The following is a 23,303-nucleotide window of genomic DNA, read 5'->3' as shown; positions in this document are numbered from 1 at the left end:
GTGGTTTAAGCCACCTGGGCTGTGGTGTTTTGTTACAGCAACTTGAGTGAGCCAGTATTTGGTCTGGTCAGCTGCTAAGTTCTGTCCTCTTGGGGGGGTGGGACCTCAGTGTCCATCCATGTGTGTTTCGTGCAAGTGCTGGGACGGCCACGCGCGTGCCTGCCGAGACCTCTCCCTTTTTCAGAGTGAACTGTCCGTTAGTGACATGCATGAGTTCTTCACATACTCCACACGGAGGTTCTGCCAGGTGTGTGTTGTGAGTGCTCCCTGCAACCTGTGGCTTGCCGTTTTTTCATGGTGTCTTTTGAAGAACCCAAGATTTTCATCGTTTTGATGTAGAGTTTACCCATTTTTTTCTCTTATGGTTAATGGTTTCTGTGCTGTAAGCAATCTTTGCCTCTCCGAGACTGCGAACGTTCTAAGTTATCTGCGAGGAGTGTCTTGGTTTTACGTTTGCGTCCACCTCGAACTGTCATGTGTGGTGTGGTGGGGGGTGGGGTCTGTGTGCCCGTGGGGATACCCAGCACTGGCGGGGGAGACACTTTTCTTTCTCAGCTGAACTGACTTGCTGTCTTGTCCAGAGGTCACTTGACCGTGACTTCAGTGTGGGACTGCTTCCAGACTGACCAACCCCGTCGATATGGCTCTTGGCCTCTCACCTCCCCTGGCGCCTCGAGGGCCACATCCTCTGGGAAGGCCTGAACCCACAAGCAGTGTGATGCCGACAACTTTGCTCTCATTCAAGACTAGGTCCTGCGCATTTCCACGCACACCTAAGACTTGGTTCGTTAATTTCTAAAAAGAAAACCCTTCTAGGATTATGTTTGGGGCTGCACGAAATCTATCGATCAGTTTGGGGACAACTGACCCTTGGCTGGTAACGAGCCTTCTGACCACAAACGTGGAAGACCTACTTGCCCAAGTCTCCTCTCAGTGACGTTTGGTGGTTTTCAGAGCACAAGTGTTGCACTTCTGTGAAAACTTCCTAAGTATTTTATGGTTGTGGATGTTAGGGGTATATTTTAAACTTTCATGTTTTTGACAGTTTTTGCCAGCTCATGGAAATACTGGCCCTGAGTCCTGCACACTGGTCGACTTCAATCCCTAGTTCTACGGCCCTTGTGATCTTCCACATACGTGATGAACAGAGATAATTTTACTTCCTCTGTTCCAATCTTCAGGGCCTTCACCACTTTTTCTTGCTTTAATGCACAAGCTAAGATCTTCAACACACTGTTGACTAGCCATGAGGAGGTTGGCCACCACTGCCCTGTTCCCAGTCTTAGAGGAAAAGTGTTCAGTCTTTCACCATTTAGTATGATGTTAGCTGTAGGTAGTTTGTATAGTTATCTTTTATCAGGTTGAAGAAGTTTCCTTCTATTTCTAGTTTGCTGAGATTTTTTTTGGTTATTGTGAATAAGTGTTTAACATTGTCTAATGCTTTTTGTACCTAGAATGAGATGAACATATCATTTGATCTCTTTCTTCCTTATATCTGGTAACTGGTGAATTACATCTATTTATTCATGTCCTACCAGCCTTGCATTCTGGGGAAAATCCCACGTGGACTTGACACCTTTATGTACTCTGGATTCATTTGCGAATAATTCCTTGATAATTTTTGTTTGTGCTCTTGAAGAACAGTATTCTGTAACTTCCCTTTTTGAAATGTCCTTGTCTTCACCGGCCTCAGGAGAGTGAGCTGGGAAGGGTCCCCTCTCCCGTTTTCTGAATGAGTGTGTGTAGATTTGCTATCACTTCTTCCTTAAATATTTGATAAATCTCATCAGTGGAGTCGTCTGGGCCTGGAGTTTTCTGTGGGAGGTACCTTTTGTATGTTTAATGACTCAGTTTATAAAGTGATTCAGCTGTGCTGACCCTCTTGTGTCAGTGTCAGAAACCTACCTACCTCTATGTCCTCTAACTGCCCACTTCACGTGCATAAAGTTGCCCATACTACTTCTCTTTAACCTTTTATTTTGAAGAAAATCTTAGACTTCAGAAAAGCTGTAAAAATGACAAGGAGACTCTGTACACGTGTCACTACTACTTCAACCCTACTTGAGTTTCACCAGCTTCCCACTAACATCCTGGCTGACGGCTCCTTAGACTTTAATTAAGGTATGACTTGGATACCTGAGATGCTGGTCAGAAGCTGTGCAGAACGTCCCACAGTTGGGGCATGTCTGATGCTTCCTCATGGTTAGATCAGAGGATGCATTTTGGACAGAATTGATGCTTTGTCCTTGGAGCTGCATCCTCTGCACAGATTCCTCCCCTCTGTGCCCTGGCCGCTGCCTCCAGCAGGAAGCCCTCCGGCCATCACTGCCTCCCCGCGGCAAGGACCCCGGCCTCCCCGAAGAGCCAGGCAGTTAAGGGCTCGGCTCGAGAGTTTCCCTCTGGACCCCGGCCCACCTGGCTATCGTCGGGTGTGAAAACATTTGTGTCACCATGTGTCCAGTTTCCAGCTGCTTCCAGAGAAGGGCAGCCTGGTGCCACCTCTCCAGACACCCAAGGATGGAGTGGCCGCACCGACTGCACCCCGGGCACCTGGGGGGACCAGGCCATCAGCGGGCAGAGAGGTTTCCTTCCTTCTGCTCGGGCACCCCCACCCACACGACCTGGGGACCCCTCTGAGGCTGAGCTCTGAAAGGACCAATCTGTCCTCTGGGGCATGTGAAGCATGGCCAGACTACAGAACCACAAGCAGGTCTGAGCGTCCGGGACAGTCGCCAGTTCTGATCGAGCAGCAGAAAATCGGGGCCGGGCTCATCCCGGGCAGCGTCTGCTCAGCTCCTACGGACTGGACAACTTGCTGCTGTCACTCCTTTTTATCAAGTCAACTCTGTCGTTCTGCTTTCCTACGAAGGGAGGTTAATAATATCCAACGTACAGACGGAATCAAGTAATTACACCTTTTAGTGCACCTGATAATTTTTTATCTAGCTGGTGCTAACAGTCAATCAAAATGCCATAAAAGGTGCTTTACAACATGCTAATGACTCGCCGCCCCTGTGAGGCATCGTGGGAGTTTGTGCAGCCGCGAACCGTGCTCAGAGCAACCTGACAGCTCTGCCACCCAGAGCTCTGCAGCTGAAGCTACTGTCCCAGGAGGGTCCTGATAAAGTCCTTAGAAACAATGCATATGTTTTTATGCTTTTTAAAGCCAGCTGAGAGAGAATCTACAATTGAGTCCTAGACGGACAAGGAACAGCAGCCTTGAGGCTAAGAACACCTGTGCGGTGGCGAGACCGCTCACTGTTTCGTGTTTCATCAAAGGGACCTATGAAAACCATGCTCATCTTTCTAATTAAATGGAAAAATGAGTTTAGGGAAAGCATCACACTTTGCCGTGGAATCTGGACCCACACAATCACCCAACATGGTGTTTCTAAGTGTCTGTAGCTGCTCATACCCCGCTGGGTTGGGAACCTGGCCAACCACCCTGGCCTGTCTCCCACCCCCCACCCCCACCCCGCTGCCACAGCTCATCCCTCTGCACCCAGCTGCCTGCAGTGCCCCCGGAGCCTGGCCAGACGGTGCAGACGTGGCAGCTACCTGAACCACCACGGCGTGACGGCCAACACCCTGGGAGTCCAGGAGGGGAGCCTGTGGGAGTGGGAACCCACGGTCCTGCTTGAGGACTGGCCCGTCCCCCTCGACAGCAGATGCCATCACTTGCTAGTTCAGTCTTCCCAGCAGACTGTGGCACCAGCCAGGACGTGGGGCGACGGGGGCTTCAAATACAGAGAGCCGCATAGGGCAAGGTGGCGCTGTGCTGCCTGGGGGACGTGGCCCCCCTCACGTAAGAAGCCCATGAGTAAACCGAACATTTGACAAGGAAGGGGCAGCATGGCGCAGTGGAGGACAGCGACTTTGCAGGAGAACCAGCGCCGGCCCCCACCCCCCTGCAGGCTTGTATTTTCCCCCACAAGGAACAACTTAGAGCAAACAGACACTAGACTGTCTGGACGATGTGAAAGAAATGGGTATTTTACATTTTAGCGTAACAAGCAGGGCAGAGGTGGAAGGGAAAGTACACGAAGTCGCCCAGACTTCTGCCTGGTGAACCACCTTACTCCTGATTTTAAGTTTCTGAAAACTCGAAGGTGTAATTAAAACTGAGACGTGCACTTTCCACAGCTGCATGGCAGGTGGGAGTCGAGGAGCCTGGTCCCAGGGCGCAGCAGGAGGGCGTGAGGGGGAGAGGACGTGGCAGGGAAGCGGGATAGCTGAGCACCACCGCAACCACACGGGGAGGCATTGGGAGAAGGGTCTCCACCGGCAGAGAGACAGGAGGGCGTGAGGCCGGGGTCACAACGTCGTGTGACCCGCTAACACGTTTCCCGACATTTCAGATGCTCCATACACACCAGGAGGACTGGGGGGGAAGGGGTGACCAGGGGGCCCTCCCCTGAGTGTCCCCGTGGAATGACTCAAGTCCTGGTTGTTTCCCATAGAAAATGGCCATGCCAGAGGGGCCAGTGGAGCATCGAGTGCTCAGAAACAGGCCTCGGACATCATGGAAAGTGGTGGAAGGGGCACGGCTGGCCTGGCTGGTGGGAAAGCAGCAAGGCAGCCACTCGTTTTTAGTACGTTTCCTTCCAAGTATAACAAATAAAAGTTCTACTTACCGCTCCGAGCATGATTCTGAAAATCAGCCACCGATAGCCCCACAGGACGATCCGGGACGTGGGGGTCCCCCTGGGCAATGGAGACAGAGTCCAGAGAGGGCACAGGAAAATCCCCAGGAAGCCCGTCTCCAGAAGCTGGGACTCCCATCCTGAAATGAGGGCAACAGAACACAAAGGACGAGTAAGCAGCAGTGGACACTTTCCGAGGAAGCAACTGCACCAAACCCGGCTTAACCCAGACAGTCCTTCAAACAGGACAAAGAGCAACCGAGACACAGCTCCTGGCTGAGCCTAGCTGCTCAGGCCATGGCTCCTGCCCTTCGCAGGGTGCCCACAGACACGGCGCAGCCCCTGAGCAGTCACCAGGGTGGACACGGGCACCGAGCAGGCTGGACGACCCGGACGTGAGTTGCTAAATGCGGAGCAGACTGTGGTCCCATCTGCCCAGGTGAGGGAGGGAGCCAGGGGAGTAGCAAGTACAGGCCCTGCGTGGCTCAGCCTGGCACCGCTGGATGGGGGGCATCAGTCATTCTTCCTGCTGGGGAGCCCATGTGAGAAATGCAGGTGTGAGCAGCACACCTGAGTTCTCGCTCCTATCATGGAGACGGCCCCTCACACTGCGTCTCCGGGACACCCACAACATGGAGCTGGTCTTGGGCTGCATCAAAAGGAGCCTGCGCTGTGCTTTGTGGGCTGCACGACTTCCCTTTCACCCCACACTGATGAACCTCAAAAACATTCTGCTGCGTCAGAGACGCTTCAGACAAGGGCAAACACTCTACAGTTCCACTGATGTAGGTTCCAGAACAAGCTGCCCCCATGCAGGTGAGAGAAATTAGAACCTGGCTGCCTGGGGGGTCTGCGCCCTGGGGGTGGGAGTGCTGGTCATGGTGGTGCACTGGCCAAGACTTACCAAAAGCACCTTAAGGTCTGTGCATTTCAATGTTTGTAAACTTCTCAAAAAAACAGACAAACCTAAATGAATTTTGAACCCCACTCTGAAACACACTGAACGTTAAGATGAGGCATGAACAGATGTGTGATGATGCCAATAGAGCCAAGGACCAGCCACGGCCAAATGTAGGTGGTGGGTTTGAGGGTTTTTACTGTACAACTGTTTGAAACTTTCTGTGGCTTGAAATTTTTCATAGTAAAATGTGGAGGGAGAAATCCCACTGACTCTCATATGCTCTGGATTTCTGAAGCTCAGTTCCACATCGGTTCTTCTCTGGAAGACAAACAGGTGAGTTTGCCCAAAGGCAGCAGTGCCAACACCAGGGCGGCACCGACGGGTGGGCCGTCACTGCCTAGGGTCTCTGTGGGCTCACTGCATCGGCTGAGCCACCTGTGCTGGGGGATCTGGGGCCACCAGCATGCGCCCTGCACTGTCTGGAGATGATTCCAGAAGCAGAAAGAAGCCTGAACAGTGCTGGGGAGGGGTGCCCGGGGGAGGGAGCCGAGTGAGGCGGGCGACTGGAGCCCAGAGCGCCACCAGGCTGTGGCCAGGCCACGACCAATGGAGACGGTGGGCTTGTCGGCACAGCTGTCACCGACGGGAGAGGAAGGCAGAGCACAGGGCGCTCTGGCCAAGGCCGAGATGGGGACATCGGTGCCACCCTCCTCTGGGGACCCAGTGTGTGGGATGCCCACGTGGGCTGAGCTGGCCTCCAGGGCACACACCCGGCTTCCCCCAGATGCCTCAAAGGAAGAAAGCAAGAAGCCCTCGTGCTCATCTGCTCTACGAGGTTCCGGACACTGAGCGTCGCTCATTTTGGGTGCAGGTCTCGTCCTTCTGCTCGTGGACATGACGACCTCTGCTTCACAATGTGCTTCAAACCCCCTTCTTGTCTCAACAGGAAGAAGCGGACTCTGTTCCTTATGCGACACCTTCTCTGGTTTTATCTTGAGAAGTCGTTTTTATTAAGCTTGGACTCCTTCCACATGGGGGCATTTTAAAACGTGTGGTTTTATGACGGCAGAACATGGGAGTGATGACACGGCTCTGGGAGGATTTATCTGCAGACGCTTCAGATCTGAGAAGGGACCTCAAAGGACACTGTCCCCACCCCTCCTCAATGTGGCCCCGCAAGCAGGGCAGGCGGACACGGTGTTCCAGGCTGACCTGGGCAGGCCCCAGAGGAAGCAAGGCTGGAACAGCCCATGTACCCGCCCAGGAGTGGGGACCCGGCCTTGCTCATGCTCCCTGGAAGCCCCTCAGCAGCTTGCAGACCTCACGTGGGCGGGCAGAGCGGTCCCCAGAGCCCGGGTCTGCCTTCTCTGTCACCTCGCTCTGCACAGACGCGACGAACGGAATTTTAATGTGCAGTTTGAGTGACACCAATCAAAGCGAAATGCAAATGGCAGAGCCCAGAGACCCTCCTAAGTGCCAGGAAGCAGGTGACGGGGACCCGCTATCACCCTAGGGATGTACGTGTCACCTGGCCCTCCTGCCTCCTCCTGAACTCGGAACCTCCCTCATCCTGCTGGGTGCGTGGGGCCACCCCCGCCCCCCATCTCGGCATAGCCATTTTCCAGGCCGAAGCTGAGGCTGCCTGCTCGCTGGCCGCCACTCCAGCCATTAGTGCTCACCGGCACCGCTAGGAGGAGAGGGTGGCCTACACCCACATGCTCCGCTTCCTTTGCTGGGGTCCCGCCGGTGGTCAGCAGCTATGCTGCTGGCACAAGGAACACCACTGTTCTCCGTGGCCCCAGAAAGACAAGCCCTCCTCCCAGACGTGCACCCCAGCCTATGCACAGACCCCTCAGGAGGGCAAGGCGACAGCCCCTTCATGGGGGCCTGGACGGTTTCGCCCACAGCATGGGACATCCCACCAGTGGCTTTGGGGTGACAGTGAGCAAGTGACCAGGGGAGTCTCCGTGGGCTGCACCACCTGCTGCTAGAACTTTCACCTCGGCAGCTACTGGCTGGTTTCCAGGAATGCGGCGCAGCGTCCAGCTACGTTTGGGAGGCGTCCTCGTGAGACTGAGGGTCGGCGCCCACCCGCCATGCTGGGTGAGGTGTGGCGGCGGTGGCCTTCCCAAGGAGCCGCTTGCCCACTGTCTCTGGGAACGGCTCTGACAGGGACTTGCAGGGTCGTCCAGCCCTGTCCTGACCAGAGCTCAGGGCCAGCCGTAGTCGGTGGCCTCCAGGTCTGAGAGCAGACACAGCCCCTTGCCTTGCAGGCTCTGGGCAGTCTGGGCGCCTGTGGGCTGGACTGGCTGCAGCCGAGCAGACTGGTGGTCGGAGGAAGTGGATGCTCTCCATGCTCCCCTCCTCCCGACTTGTGCTTCTGAATCACCCAGCCCGTGTCTGCCAGAGCTGCACACGAGTCTGAGGAAGGCCTACAAATGTTGAATCCGGCCCCTCAGTCTCCTGGCCTGACCTGTGACCCGTGGGTCCCTCACTCCTTCGCCACATGGGGCACCTGCTCCCCAAACAGCTCCGATGTGGATGTGGTGCTGACTTCTGGCTTTGTCCTCTTGGGCCTGTGAAGAGCAAAGATGCTCTTCTATCGAAGACTGGATAATCCACCACTGGGCAGCCTGGCATGGGCCTGGTGATGCAGAACACACGGCCACCGCAGAGTGGGCATGGCACTCCAGGATGGATGAGGATGGGGCCGGGCGGCTCCTCGTGGAGGATTCTTGCTGACCGTCAAGGGGGCTCAGAGGGGGCTCGCCAGGCACTGTGGTCACCCAGAGTCAAGGTCAGGATGGCACAGGCTAAGCCACCAACCAGAAAGGAAATGTGGCCTAAAGCAAGGTTTCAGTGGCAGAGGCCACCCGATGGCTCTGAAAGCAACTGAGGCCTCACAACCTCCTCGAAACTATTACAGTTACTTAGAGTAATTAAATGTCGCAGGCATGGATCCTTCAAAGATGACAGCACCATCCACGTTATGAGTAGGAAACCCATTAGCTTCATGGTTAAAAGCGGGAGAAGGGGAAAGCGCTTCCCTCCTGACGGGCTGTCACTCCTGCCTGAGCCGCCCACCCTGGGAGCACTCGGAGCTGTAAGTCACTCCCAGTCTTCACGGGCACAGTAGCCCGTTCTGCAGCTTCTGACGGCAAAGAAGGGCTGTTTTTACACCTTGGGGACGGTTCTGGGGCCACCCTGTCCCCCCAGGTGCCGATGCTCGCTCTGCCACAGAGCCCCATGCCTCCTACAAGTGCAGTCAGAGCCCACTGTGATGGGCAGGTGGGGTTCAGAGGCCAAAGCTCGAGACATAGGGTGACGGGCCAGCTGGGGGAGTGCCTGGTCCATTGTCCTTGGCCCCATCCGGTGGAAGGATGTCACTTTGGCATTGGTGGGGGTAGCTCTGGGTCTCGCTCACAGCCCTACTGGGGGCCTCGCGATAGGCACAGTGGCTCCTGGGTGGGGGGTGGCCCAGGCAGAGACCATGGTCGGAAAGGTGGCAGGACAAAGCGGGCAGCCCCGAATCCATTTGCTGTGATACTGGCTGCTGCTTGCCACGTGCCCTGGGCCCCCTCGCTGACCTCAGGCAGCAGGAGAGGTGCTCAGACTCTGGGGCTAATAAGCTAGAGGGCCACCCGGGCCTGTGTCCAAAACACGGGGCCTGAGTCATGGGACATGTCCAGCTGGCGTGGTCCAGGAGCACAGTCTGCAGACCCCACTCCTCCCTGCGCCTTTGACTGGTGACTTCCGTGCTCAACGCCTGCAAAGTACGAGTTTCACAGAAGTGGGCAACCCTGGAATGGCCTGAGCGGCAGGTGGAGAAAAAGCCCCTCTTCTCAGCAGAGTGTCAGAGGCGGCCCAGGGGTCCAGGCTGCCCGGGGCTGAACTCCTGTGTTCTCCTCCACATTTCTGATCTGCAAAGCCATGCTTGCGAGTTTTTATCATGGCTGCTTGGCATGTGTGACGCAGACTCCACTGGAGGGATTTGGTGTTTTGAGGCAGAGTGCCAGCCAGGTGCAGGCAGAGGAACTCCTGTGTTGCATGGGCTCTTGTGGGCCAGCTGGAGCCCCGATGCTCACCAGAGTGGAGCCACGGGGTATTGAGCAAAGGGCAGGTCTCACTGTGTGGTGTCGGGCCTTGGGGAGTGGGGGCTGCATGGCAGCCGGGAAATCGGGGGGAGGTTCCACTGACACTGTTCCTGAACCGTCTGCCCGCCCGTCACCCAGAAGGGACTAGGGAGAGCTGCATGCTGCTGGTGACTGCTGCAAACACTGCAGTCCAGACCAGCACGCCCTGCCCAATAACTGGCTAACACACTTTCCTCTTTTGTTGAGACACAATATAAAATGAGATCAGGTAAAAAACACAAGGGAGGCTACAACAAAACTTGAAGGAAAACTCTTGCTGGCGTTTAGAAATAGCCGCCCGCTGTCCAGCACGTCACGGGGAACATGCGTCTCTCTCTGTTCCCCATCTGGACGGGGCACCTGGTGATTGTGTGCACCTGTCCAGCGAGGTCAAGAGCCCCGCCCAGCCTGCTCGCACCTTACATCCACCTCACACCCCCTCCTGCAGTCACCACGGTGCACGGGGCCTTGCCCAGGTGCACCAACCCCTTCCGGCCATAAGAACCACCTGGCAGAGCTGCCCTTGCCCTAAGGGGACAGACTGGGGCCTGTCCCCAGGGCCCAGGAGGTACTAATGCTGCCCTGCCCCAGAGGTGCAGCCATGCTCCTGTTCACCTCCCCAACCTCAGCCCCCCTCGTGCCGGGCCTGCCTCCCGTGCCCCCTACAAGGACCCGCTCAGAGCCACGTCTGCCCAGGAATCCTCCAGAACCGGCGTGAGCTGGGCAGGTCTCTTGGGACAGGACCCTGTCTGTCCGGCTTTCTGGTCACTTCTCACATATTTGAGGATTTAAGCCAGAGATCAGACGGTAAATGGAACACGTCTTCTAGCAAGAAGACGTTTTTGAAAGACCTGGTTAAATGCTTCACGCTTTAAGTAAAATCATTTTAAATTGCACGCTCTCAATTAGGAAGCGCTTAGCAAATTGCCAGTCTGTGTTTTACGGATGTCCTTGGGCGCTGCAGGGAACGGGAAGTGACCTGTGTGACCCGCACAGCGACCCTCCTCCCACTGCACTTTGTCACGGTGCTGGTTCATACTTGGTTGCTGTGGCAACCAGACTTCATAGCCCCAGGTGTCCCCTGCTGCTCAGATCCACACAGGTGTCACCAGCTAGCCTGAAAACAAAATCCATAGTAATGACCTTAGCTGGCTTTACTGGTTTGGGATAAATATGAGAATGCTTCCTGTCAACGGAAATGAGACTTGGCAACAGAGATTTTTCAGGATTAACATATTCAAAATATTTAATATATATCTGGATGAAGGGCACAATGCCTTACCATTTCTTTGTCTTTTGTTTCCTGTGCATGAAAACTAGCTGATGGGACTTCCCTGGTGGTCCAGTGGTAAAGAATCCACCTTACAATGCAGGGGACATGGGTTCGATCCCTGGTCAGGGAACTAAGATCCCACACGCCACGGGGAAACTAAGCCCGCGCACCACAACTGCTGAGCTTGTGTACCTCAGAGCCTGCATGCTGCAAACTACAGAGCCCATGCACCCTGGAGCCTGTGCGCCACAACTAGAGAGAGAAAACCTGCACGCCATGTCTAGAGAAGAGGAAAAAAACCCTGCATGCCACAACTAGAAAAGAGAAAACCTGCACGCCACAACTAGAGAGAAGCCCGCGCACCACAACGAAGATCCTGCATGCCACAATGAAAGATCCTGCGTGCTACAACTAAGACCCAACGCAGCCAAACTAAATAAATCTTAAAAAAAAAAAAAAAGTAAAGAAAATTAGCTGAAGCTCGTCTCAAAGTGCCTTGTGAGACCCCTCACGAGATGCCGGGCAGTGCTTTCTTGGGGTTGCTCAAGACGAGGGGAGGTTCTGACCTGCCTCCTGCCTGTGCAGCCCAGGCCCACTAGCCATGTGGGGCTGCTGAGCTTGAAACGTGGTTGGCGGTGGTTGGGCAGACCTGCTCTCTGTCAGCCCAGGAGGCACGTGTGTCCACAGGTCCTGTGCGGAGCGGCCACGCCCACCCAGCACCACAGCAGGGCGAGCTCCTGTCCCCTACCCCTGTGCCATGGAATTGGGGTAACCCTCACCCACATAATCCTGGAGGATGACCCACTCACCCACAGCTCTCAAGAGCTTCCCCACACTGATGGACATGGTTCCTGGCGTCCTCCTCGCTGCCCATGGGCAGGCCCTGTCACCTGAGGGAGGAGAGGCCAGTGTGTCCACACTCGTCAGAAATAACAGGGAGGGTCAGCTCCTCTGGAAAGGAGGGAATCACATACACTTCTCCACCTGGCAGGCGCCCAGGGTAGAGGTCAGGGCAGAGGTCGGGCCAGCCCCAAGGCCTCTGCCCCACGTGGACACCGTCTCCGCTGGGGCCATGGCAGGGGACACACCAGCCTTCTTCCTGCCTCTACCTGTCCATGACTCTCGGATGCTCACTGTCTCTGGCCCTCTGTGAGGTCAGCGTGACGGGCAGCTCCTGGGCCCAGAGGCCGGGATGGCTGATGAGGGCAGGGAGCCTCACAGACCCTCTCTGGGTGGCACGTACACCAACGGAATGAGGAGGGGAGGGAGGGCGTCTCGGCCACAGAACCAGTACCCAGTGGACTCCGCCAGCTGCCACAATCTTGCTCAGTGGTCATTTGCAAGGGAGCCTGGTGGTGGTTCAGGGACTCGGGGAGGGGCAGTGACAGCTTCCAGCATCATGTCCTCGATGCCATCAGAAGAGATTTCCTTTCTTCTAGAAGGATCAGTGTACGGCAGAGGGTCAGGTTTCAGGTAAGTCAGCTGATGCAAGTCATCATGGGAAAACACCATAGGTGACCCACAGAGAGACCCACAGGGAGAGAATGAAGCTGACCAGGGCCCCCCTGACTGCCTCACCTGTTCCTCTGCTCTGCCCAGGGGTCTCCTCCCTTGCTGGCGGCCCAGGCGCGTCAAGTCCCTGCCCCCAGTGCCCATCCCTATGGCCCTTTGGTCAGGTCTCTGCTCAGATACACCTTCCCTGGATGTAACATACACCTAGGCCTCAGTCCATCCCGGCACTGCCTAGCCTGCAACACTCACCCCACCACACACTGCTCATCTCAATTATTTCCATTCTCCACTCATTCTGCACCCAGAACACAAGCTCCAAGCAGACAAAGTAAAGCAACCATAGTAAGAATTCTTAAGAACATAAATGAAAATATGACCGATCATAAGACATAAACAGACGAGAGAACTTGGAAGAGAAACAGAACTATAAAAAAAGAACAAACATTCTAGAACTGAAAAATAAAATATATGAAATTAAAATTTTACTAGATGAGCTTAATAGCAGATTGGATGACAGAGAATAAAAAGGTGGTGAAGGGACTTCCCTGGTGGCGCAGTGGTTGAGAGTCCGCCTGCCGATGCGGGGGACACGGGTTCGTGCCCTGGTCTGGGAAGATCCCACATGCCGTGGAGCGGCTGGGCCCGTGAGCCATGGCCGCTGAGCCTGCGTGTCTGGAGCCTGTGCTCCGCAACGGGAGAGGCCACAACAGTGAGAGGCCTGCGTACAGCAAAAAAAAAAAAGCTCTAACATATATGTAATTGGAATCTTAGAAGAGGAGAGAGAAATGGGGCATAAAAAACTTTTAAAAAATACTGGCAAAAATTAGCCAAGTTTGGTAAAAGACATAAATTACAGACTCAAAAACCTCAGGGAATCATAAGCAGGATAATGCCACATGCAGGCACGTCGTAGTCAAACTGCTGCAAACCAAAGACAAAACCTCCAAAGCAGTCAGAGAAAAGAAAGACATTATGCTCAGAGAACTGACAAGAGGAACAGCAGCCGAGTTCTCGTCAGCAACAACGGAGATGAGAAGACGGTGAACTGAGTGCAGAGTCTTGCACCTGACGGAACTGTCTGTTCCGAGATCAGAGCCAAGAATCCAGAAGCTTTTCAGACAGCAAGAGACTCAAACTGCTTGCATGAGGACAATGTTGAGCATAATCAAAAATTTAAAGGGGAAATAAAGCAGTATAGGTGTGGAGGGAGGAATCACTACCTCCTCCAGGAGGATCTATCAGGCCGTCTGTCCAAGCAAGGAGAGATGGAAAGCCATGCATCCTCACACACTATGCTCAGAAGGCACTCAGTAAAAACAGGCCGTTCTCTCTAGGACATAAAGAGGTAAGATTGTGACTTAAGTGCCTTACATTAATAACAATAAACAGAAAAAATACTACCCATCCTTATAAAAAAACATTATAGCCTATAAATGAGAAAGCAGGTGAAACTTCTCTATTAACTAAGATATGCTTTCATTTCAGAAATTTTAATTTCACTTGCCAGATATGCAGAATCCTCCAGCTGTCATTCACATAGCTAACCATGCCCTTCCCCACCGGCCACTGAAACCAAGGATCTCTTGTGTGGAAAGGACAGGGCATGAGGGTTTTGAAGAGAGATATTAACTGAGGAGGTCCTTTGGAAAGTTAGGCGAGGAGCTTGGCATGAAGCAAACCTTCCCTCCTCATGAGGAGCATCTGGTGCAAACAGACAAAAAGTCCTGTAAGTTCTCACATGGACTCAATCTTAGAACAGAATAGATTCAGTGTTTTTCTTAAATGGGAGTGGTGACTAGTTGGGGGCATGAGGGAACTTTCTGGGGTGATGGTAATTTTCTATATCTTGATGGGAGTCTAGATTACACAGGTGTATGCATCTGTCAGAACTAACAATGTCCACTATGATCTGCACATTTCATTGTGTGTGAATTCTTCATCAAGGCAAAACCCTGAAGGTGCGCTGAGCTCTTGTTAACGACCTGCCCACTGAGTCTTTAGTATTTAGGGGCAGGATACTGACAACTGACATTTACTCTGGATTGCATCAAAATACATGAAGGGTTGGTGGTGGATAGAAAGATGAACATATAAGCTACCACCACCACCAGAACAAAAACTAGTAAAATATAAACTGTAGAATCTAGGTGGTCCATAGATGGGTTTTTTACTATACAGTTCAACTTTTTTTGTATGCTTGAAATTTTTCATAAATGATTTTAAAAGTCTATTCAACACTGTAGTGGAGTTCTTAGGCACTGCAAAAATGAGAAAAAGAAATAAAAGTTTAAGGTCTGAAGTGGAAAAAAATATGATTGCCTACATAGAAATAAAAAAACAAAAAAAAACAAGAGAATCTACAGGAAACGAGCTCAACTACTGAGTGGTGGTAACAGACTGACTGGAAATGACATTAAAAGGAATTCTCTGCTGGACTTCCCCGGTAACACAGTGGTTAAGAATCCGCCTGCCGATGCAGGGGACACAGATTCAATCCCTGGTCCGGGAAGATCCCACATGCCGCGGAGCAGCTAAGCCCGTGCGCCACAACTACTGAGCCTGCGCTCCAGACACCGTGCACCTAGAGTCTGTGCTCTGCAACAAGAGAAGCCACTGCAATAAGAAGCCCATGCACTGCAACAAAGAGTAGCCCCTGCTTGCGGCAACTAGAGAAAGCCCACACGCAGCAACGACGACCCAACACAGCCAAAAGAAAAAAGGGAATCCTCTGGGGTGCTTGGGAACGAAGTTCTTCTGAAAATTAAGTAAAGGAAAGGGTGAAGGGTTTATTCTGACATCCCCAGAGAAACTGCATTTAGAGCAACCAGAGAGTTGATGAGGGAAAGTTACTTTGATTAAAAAAAATCCCCAATAACAAATGCAAACAGAACAATAGAATTAGAACATCGCCAGCTTGCAGGCCCTAGCGGATGAGTCCAGGCAATGAACACCGAGGCTGCTGGGGCCCAGCAGTGCGGCTGGTGGAGAACTTTCTAATGACAGATCAGGCTGGGAAGGCCTGACCTCAGCAATCTCATCATTGCAGAGAGAGACGGGAAAGGCAGGCTGTGCCTCCTGATTAGCGGCAACAGAAAGTCCCAGCACCCAAGAAGCATCTTTGCCAGAAGCAAAGCTGACTGATGCGGCCTGGAGCTCTCCTACCAGCTCACAGTGAGGGCGGGGGGCCTGGCACTCCCAGACTGAGAAACACCTTGTCTGGGAGCATAAAGGAGGAGCCTCTGGAGAGGCAATAAGGGCACATCAATGAAATGTGTCAGATCCCTATTTGGACAAAATGTAGAAAGGACATTATTTAGGAGACAACCAGGAACATCGGAATGCTGACTACACATTTGATAGAACTCGTCCTAAGCTTTCAGGTGTGACGCTGGTATTGTAGTCACATTGTTTTAAAAGACCCCATCTCTCAGAGGTGTACAACAAAGTATTTCTAAATGCAATAACGCAACGCCTACAGTTTACTTTAAATAGCAGAGTGGAAGGGGTCACCCGCACATGGAAGACAGGCACGTCTTGGGCAATGAAGCGTCTGAGACGCTTGCCGGGGCTCACAAGGCCACTCTGTTTACTTTCAGATTTGTTTGATGTTTTTCATATTCAAAAATTAAAGAAACGTTTAAAACTGATCACTGGCATTCTCTCTGAGCGCAAATTGGGAAATGTTTTTTATATATATATATATATATATATATATATATACACACACATACATATGGGCTGCGTCGGGTCTTTGTTGCTGCATGCGGGCTTCCTCTAGTTTCAGCAAGCAGGGGCTACTCTTTGTAGCGGTACGTGGGCTTCTCACTGCAGTGGCTTCTCTTGTTGTGGAGCATGGGCTCTAGGCATGTGGGCTTCAGCAGTTGCAGCGTGCAGGCACTAGGGGGCAGGGGCTTCAGTAGTTGCGGTGCGTGGGCTCAGTAGTTGTGGCTCGTGGGCTCTAGAGCACAGGCTCAGTAGTTGTGGTGCATGGCTTAGTTGCTCCACAGCAGGCGAGATCTTCCCGGACCAGGGATTGAACCCGAGTCCCCCGCATTGGCAGGCAGACTCTTAACCACTGCGCCACCAGGAAAGTCCCTGAAATGCTATTTTTACACTGCCATTTGTTCTAGAAGCCAAACTTACAGTGAGTGTGGGAATAAGTCTTTAAAATTCCCAGCAGAATGAGCACTCACTTTACAGAACAGCTGCAAGTCATCATCTTGGGAGCTGCAGTAGTGAGTCTGATCAAATTATTCAGGTGTAACTCTAAAAACAAAACTTTTTTCCAGAACAAAACAGGAGGTGTGTTTTTCAGAGTGACTGATTTCCCCAAGGAGGCTAAGAGCTAGAGGCTGAAATGGGACTGATGGAGCTTCTTTGAATGTGTTCCCTCCCACTCCGAGGTTGTCCAATTGCAGCCCGAGGTGGGAGTAAGGTGGAAGCAGAGCCACGTGCCCTGCACGCTGAACTGCTCATGCCCTGGGCTCTTCCCACACAGAGCGAGGCCTTATGAAAACCTGAGGGAAGAAAACTAGGACCCAGGATTCTGTGCAGACGGCCACGTTCTCTAAGAAAACTGTAGGGCTTTGCTCCAGTTCAGTGTTCAGGAAAGAAAGAAGGGGCACCCACCCAGGGCCTCCTGTTCCCAAACCAGAGAGCTGGCCATGCCCCAACCACAGCACACCTGCTGGCTACCTGCAAATCCCCTGACATTTCTCAACTGTTATTTTCATTGGGATTATGACAAAATTGCTGATTTTGGCACAATCCAAAAGGGGAAAAAAGGAAGAGAGCTGTCCGGTTACTGAAGATGAGCCAAATGTTCAATGGTGTCAACTTCCCAAATCTGGGTCCTGAACCAAGTGGTGGTGGCGGGGGCAAGGTTTCACCAGTGAAAACCGCTTAACAGCGCTTAAGCTGAAAGGCTGACGCTTACCACACTGTCCTGTGTAAACAGACCAGGGTGAGACCCACTCTCTCCATCCTGGAACAGTGCTTTTCACCAAATTAAAGCCTGGGACGCGCTGACGTAGTAAGACCTTCACGTAAGCCTCTCAACAAAACCACACACGCACGCTCGGAATGCAGGAAGAAGGGGCCCGGGCCACGGAGAGTCCAGAAGGTCCGAGGCCTGGAGAGGTCCGCTGCGTGACGAGAATCAGGTTTTGTTTCCTGTGTCACTGCTTTCATCCCTCAAGACTCCTGCCTTTCTTGAGGCAGATCAAAGAGCTCTTCCTCAGATGAAAGGAGATTTCTTGCCATCAAAAAATACAAAACCCAAGACACAGCACAAAGGCGACGGGTAGAAGGATATTGAACTAGCCAGGCCCCGATGAAGTGCCAAGTGCCTGGCGAGGGCCCAGTGACACCCCTGCCCCACGTTCTGCAGACCCACCCAAGCACTCGGCACAGAAGATGAAGAGGTCAGGTCAGAAGCTCTTTGCACCCACACTCCTCCTCCTGCTCAGCCTCCACGCCCGCAGCTGGGTGTCCTTGAAGCTCAGACCTCCAGACCGTCACGTCCCACCCTGCCTGCTCGACACCACCTCACAGATGGGCCCTCCTTTAAGGACTGTCTCCATGACCATGTGTGGGATCCAGGCATCCCTGGCCAGTGCCTCCTGCTGGGCAGCGGTGCAGAGAGCAGGTCAACCTTGGGCCTGGCCAGAGACAGGCCCCTACTTGGTGGCTTGACCTCCTACTATCCCCCCAGCCCCGAAAACCTCCACCCTCCCAAATCCCAGCACGCTGGGTCCCGGCCCCCAACCCAGACGGGGCCTGAACCTTGCCTGCAACCCGCTTCTGCCTAGCTGAGACCTCATCCCAGGGAAGGAATCGCCTTCCCACAAGGCAAGTCCCACAGCCTCAGGAGCCCTGTCGTGAACACAGGCTCCACGTGCCCAGCTCACGTCCCTTCACCTTTGATTTCCTTTATTAAAACTAACTTGTTAAAACTAACGTATTAAAAACAAACAAACAAAAAAAACCCCAAAAAACTAATGTATTTATCCTTCATTGAAAGCAAAAATGTTTAGTGAAGATAAATCGGAACCAGAGAGAAGAAGGAAGTGACCTGCTCACCCAGAGGTAAATCTGGTTAACCCCTTGGTCATGGATTTCAAAACAGATCTGCTAGATTTTTTTAGAGACAAAATGGAATACAGGACACACTGCTTAACACATCATAAACACGGCTTCATTCATTAAACAGCACTGTGGTCACTGAATTCTATCATGCAGTAACCCAGAGCAGAGATGCACATTACTTAACCAGCTCCCCACATAAGCCTCTGACACACCTCCGTTTCCAGCCCCAACACAGTGAGGAGCCCTGTCCCAGCCTGCCCGCACCTTCCCGGTCCTGCAGTAGGAACCCTGAGGGGAGCAGGCTGCTGGCAGGCGCATAACTGTGCTCCAGGGAGGTCGCAGCAACTCTCTTGCCCCGTGGTACCCAGCCCCCAACTCCCAACCTGTCCAGTCTTGAGAAAACACCAGACAAGCCCAATTTTGTCTGCAGTCCAGCTGTGGTGGCCAGTGCTGGGTCAGTAAGATGTCTATGAGGGGCTGGGCGAAGCGCCCCTGGGCTCTGAACCGACTTGGAAGCTACGTCGAGATCTTTTTCAAGGTGCTGTTGACACATTTCACCAGGACAAGCTGCCTGAAGAGGACAGACTCAGGGACTCTGCCTCAGACCACCTGGGAACAATGCATGGCCGTGGCCGCTGCCCATCCTGCTGCTGCCCGGGCCCAGGACAAGGAGAGCAGAGCCAGGCAGCCCATGGCCTTCGCTGTGCAGCTGCCGTTGCTGGGGGGAACTGACTGCGGAGGTTCCGCTCAGTGCTCTCCCGGGTCCGCACCAAGGCCAAGAGCATGGGCTGATGCCCGAGGAGGCCCCATGAGCCTCTCTACCCGCAATCGCCCAGACACCAGGGCGCACACACACTTGTTTCACAGACAATCAAAGGAAACAAGGACTCGGGTTTCTCAATGTGCGTGTGCACCACCAGCATGGCCTCCTGAGTGGGTGCCCGGAGCTGGCGTGAGGCTTCCCTCCAGGGGGCTGACCACCTGCCCGCCCCCGTGCCAAGTTGGGGGACCCAGAGTCCCCATCCCACATGCGGGCACCAAGCCGTGATCAAGTTCCTCTTGGGACTAGGTCTGCACACTGCAGGGAGGGGCACCAGTGCACAAGAAGATCCACGTCAGGAGTGGCAGGGATCTGGGCCAGGGAAGGACAAGGCCGGGGCAGCGGCTGGAGGAGCCCCCGGGGATGTGCAGGATGCTGGCGGCAGGGGAGCACGCAGCTCCAGGGGCCACATCCCACAGCAGGAACAGCCCATACGGAGGCCCATAAGGGTCAGTGGACATCACACAAATTTTACCCCTGAATCCTGTTTGTATGTCAATCTTCTAAATGCTCAAAAGACAGGCATTGAGGCTGCAAACAAATGGAAAACCCTGTCAAATGGACATTAATCTGAGATCAGCCAACATGTCCGTAATAAGTACAGGATCCTTCTTTAAAAGAGGTATAACATTCTTGGTAAGAGAAGGACACAGCCATCAAGAAGAGATCTGTCTGACACACTTGGGAGCCATTAATGGTACTAAAGCTGCATCGGTGTCTGTCTCCATTCAATGAACCCACATGGACAAGAGCTGCTATTGTAACAGCAACAAAGCATGGTTTCCTCGTTTAAAATTTCTGTTTTAAAATATCAAAGCATTTACAAAAAAAACTGGCACACAGCTGCTGCTCCAGAGCTAACCTAACAATGCCTCTCCCTGTTACTGTGCTGCCAAAGGTCAGGCTTGCCGACGCTGTGTTCCTCCCGCACCCGACAATGGGGCATTGCAGCCAGGAAGCTCCAGGGACACGCACCAGACTCTGGAGGTTCCAGGCCAGCCAGTGGCTGCGATGGTGTCCAGTGAGACCAAGAGCCCTTCTCTGGCTCCTAAGTGCTTTTCAGGATTCAGGACACACAGGTGTTTACCTGGAAAGGAAGCAGCACTGGGGCAAGGTGAATAAAATCAGCCTGTTCACCTTGCCTCAGACAGGTGACTATTAATGCTGGAGAAGTAAAGAGAAGGACCCATCTCGCCAGATGCTTTTAGCTGTTTTATATAAATGTGATCAAGGAAAGGGCTTAAAAATGATCCTCCCTGAGAATACTGCTCCAGAACACAATGGGGAGGAAGGCAGTGGAGACATGGATGCATCTCTGGCCTTACCCCCAGCACAACAAGGCACCTGCCCTGTGAACCACAAGGATCCCAGAGATGGGGAGAGGGACCAGTCAGTCAGTGGTACCTAATCTGGCAGAGTTAACCTGCCCACCATCTCCAAATCCAAGGCCTCAAAAGCATGCACTCCAGGTGGTAACAGCACCCAAGGAGAAATCTCTATGAAGGGGGAGAAAGCACTGATAGATTATCTAATGTGTCTGATTCAGTAAAAAAAAAAAAACAGTTATCGGGAGGGGTCAAGCAGTTGTGCTGTTGTATTTGGAACAAACTGCTGAATGAAACATGATCAGAGATGAAAAACAAAGCAAACCAAAAAAAGAAGAGGCAACTAGGGAATTCCCTGGTGGTCCAGTGGTTAGGATTCCATGCTTTCACTGCCCGGGTTTAATCCCTGGTCGGGGAACTGAGATCCTGTAAGCCGTGTGGCATGGCCAAAAAAAAAAAAAAGGAAGGAAAAAATGTGTTTTTTTTAAAAAAGAAGAGGCAACTATTAACTCCAGGAAAAACAAGGAGTTATCAGGGAATTCCCTGGTGGTCCAGTGGTTAAGACTCTGTGCTTCCACTGCAGGGGGTCCAGGTTCAATCCCTGGTTGGGGAACTAAGATCCCGTAAACTGCGTATCTCCCCCAAAAACAGTTATTAGAGGGACTTACCTGCTGGCGCAGTGGTTAAGAATCCACCTGCCAGTGCAGGGGACACGGGTTCAAGCCCTGGTCCAGGAAGATCCCACGTGCTGCGGAGCAACTAAGCCCGTGCACTGCAACTACTGAGCCTGTGCTCTAGAGCCCGCGAGCCACAACTACTGAGCCTACGTGCCACAACTACTGAAGCCCGCGTGCCTACAGCCTGTGCTCTGCAACTAAAGAAAAGCCTGTGCGCAGCAACGAAGACCCAACGCAGCCAAAAAAAAAAAGTTATTAGAAAAAAATCATTATACGTCTCTACCAGCTCAGCAATCAACAATATCACATAGTTGCAATAATGTAGACTGAATATTAATTTAATAAAAATTACATTTGTGACAGCTGAACTGAGATAGGCGAAGAGCATTAGAAGTGTGAGAGAGTAATAACAGGAAGTACACGGATAATGTCTAGAGGTGATACAGTAAGAATAATCTATATAAACATGTTAGTCAGAACTGCTTGAGGAGATGAAGGAGTTACCCTGCGAACAGGATGGGGTGAGTGCAGGTAAAAGAAGGTAAGCTGTTTTTGTTAGAAGCTGTGTAATACAACTTGAATTTCTAATCCACTCTCATGTCTAACTTAAAAAAAATAATAATTAAAAGAACAATCGGGTTTCCCTGCTGGCACAGTGGTTAAGAATCCGCCTGCCAATGCAGGGGACATGGGTTCGAGCCCTGGTCCGGGAAGATCCCACATGCTGTGGAGCAACTAAGCCTGTGTGCCACAACTACTGAGCCTGAGCTCTAGAGCCCGTGAGCCACAACTAACGAAGCCCATGCGCCTAGAGCCCGTGCTCTGCAACAAGAGAAGCCACCATGGTGAGAAGCCTGCGCACCGCAACGAAGAGTAGCCCCCGCTTGCTGCAACTAGAGAAAGCCAGTACACAGCAATGAAGACCCAATGCAGCCAAAAATAAATAAATAAAATTTAAAAAAAAAGAACAGTCTTTAGGCCATGTTATCTGGCCATAGTGTAATAAAATCAGAAACTGACTAACAAAAGATAACCTATAAAACCTTAAGCATTTGACACTCTTCTCTAAACAGCACTTGGGACAAAGAGGCATCAGCATCTGAAGGTTATAAAACTACACTGTCTGCCACTGTCGGGGACACTGGGGTCAGCTGCCAGGGTGGCCAGGGACACATTCAGAGGGGAGTGATCACCCCTCTCCATATTTTCATTTGCAGGTAAGAAGAATGGACAATTAATGAGTTAATCAACTCAAGATCTTAGAAAATATTAAACCCCTTCCTCCCAGAAGGAGGAAGCAACCTGTAAAAAGTAAAATTTAATGAGCCAGAACACATTTTTAAAAAATCTGATAAATAAAGCCAGTTCTTTGAAAGGACCCATATGGCTACTGTGATGTGGGGGGAGGGAGGAGCCAAACACGCACTTGGCATCACAGGAGAGTCGAGGCAGCACCACGGGTGGGGGAGTGGTGAGGCCAGGGCATGAACAGGAGGGCGGATGGCCAGCAGGCAGACCCTGGGCTGCAGGACTAACAGCAAGTCTCTGGAAAATGGGTGGTGATGAACCTGCCTTCAATGGCCAGGGTGCCAGCACCCAGGAGCCTCCACAGTCAACTGCAATGCTGTCATTATTAATTATACTGTGAACTGAACAGGCAATATGAGTCCAACATCTACACAATTTAATAAAAATAAAAGGCTATTTAGAATATTCCAGACAAAACACCCCCAAAAGGATTCAGGACTGGAAATATGAATCACAGCCACAAAATGCTTCTTTGGTATTCTAGAATTCTGCACATTCTGTTTTAGAAGCAGAAACGGGTACTAGATGGGAAAAATTTAGAACAAGCAAAGTGTTAATAATCATGTGAACAAGAAAAAAGTCTTTAAAATATATTTTCTTTTAGGTTCCACTAAGTAATTTTCA

At 52.2% G+C, this 23,303-nt stretch overlaps 1 protein-coding gene across 3 annotated transcripts in view; it reads right to left on the bottom strand.

Moving 5' to 3' along the window:
* LMF1 (lipase maturation factor 1) overlaps positions 1-23,303 on the bottom strand; it is a 92,166-nt gene that overhangs the window by 31,538 nt on the left and 37,325 nt on the right. For all 3 annotated transcript variants that reach the window (XM_067707161.1, XM_067707160.1, XM_067707162.1), the window contains one exon: positions 4,635-4,783. In XM_067707161.1, the coding sequence (XP_067563262.1) occupies positions 4,635-4,783 (149 nt within the window). The remainder of the gene's footprint in view (positions 1-4,634; positions 4,784-23,303) is intronic.

This window comes from Pseudorca crassidens, chromosome 15 (assembly GCF_039906515.1).
Source record: "Pseudorca crassidens isolate mPseCra1 chromosome 15, mPseCra1.hap1, whole genome shotgun sequence".
Taxonomy (NCBI): Eukaryota; Metazoa; Chordata; class Mammalia; order Artiodactyla; family Delphinidae; genus Pseudorca; species Pseudorca crassidens.
This window is presented reverse-complemented; position numbering and strand designations above follow the sequence as displayed.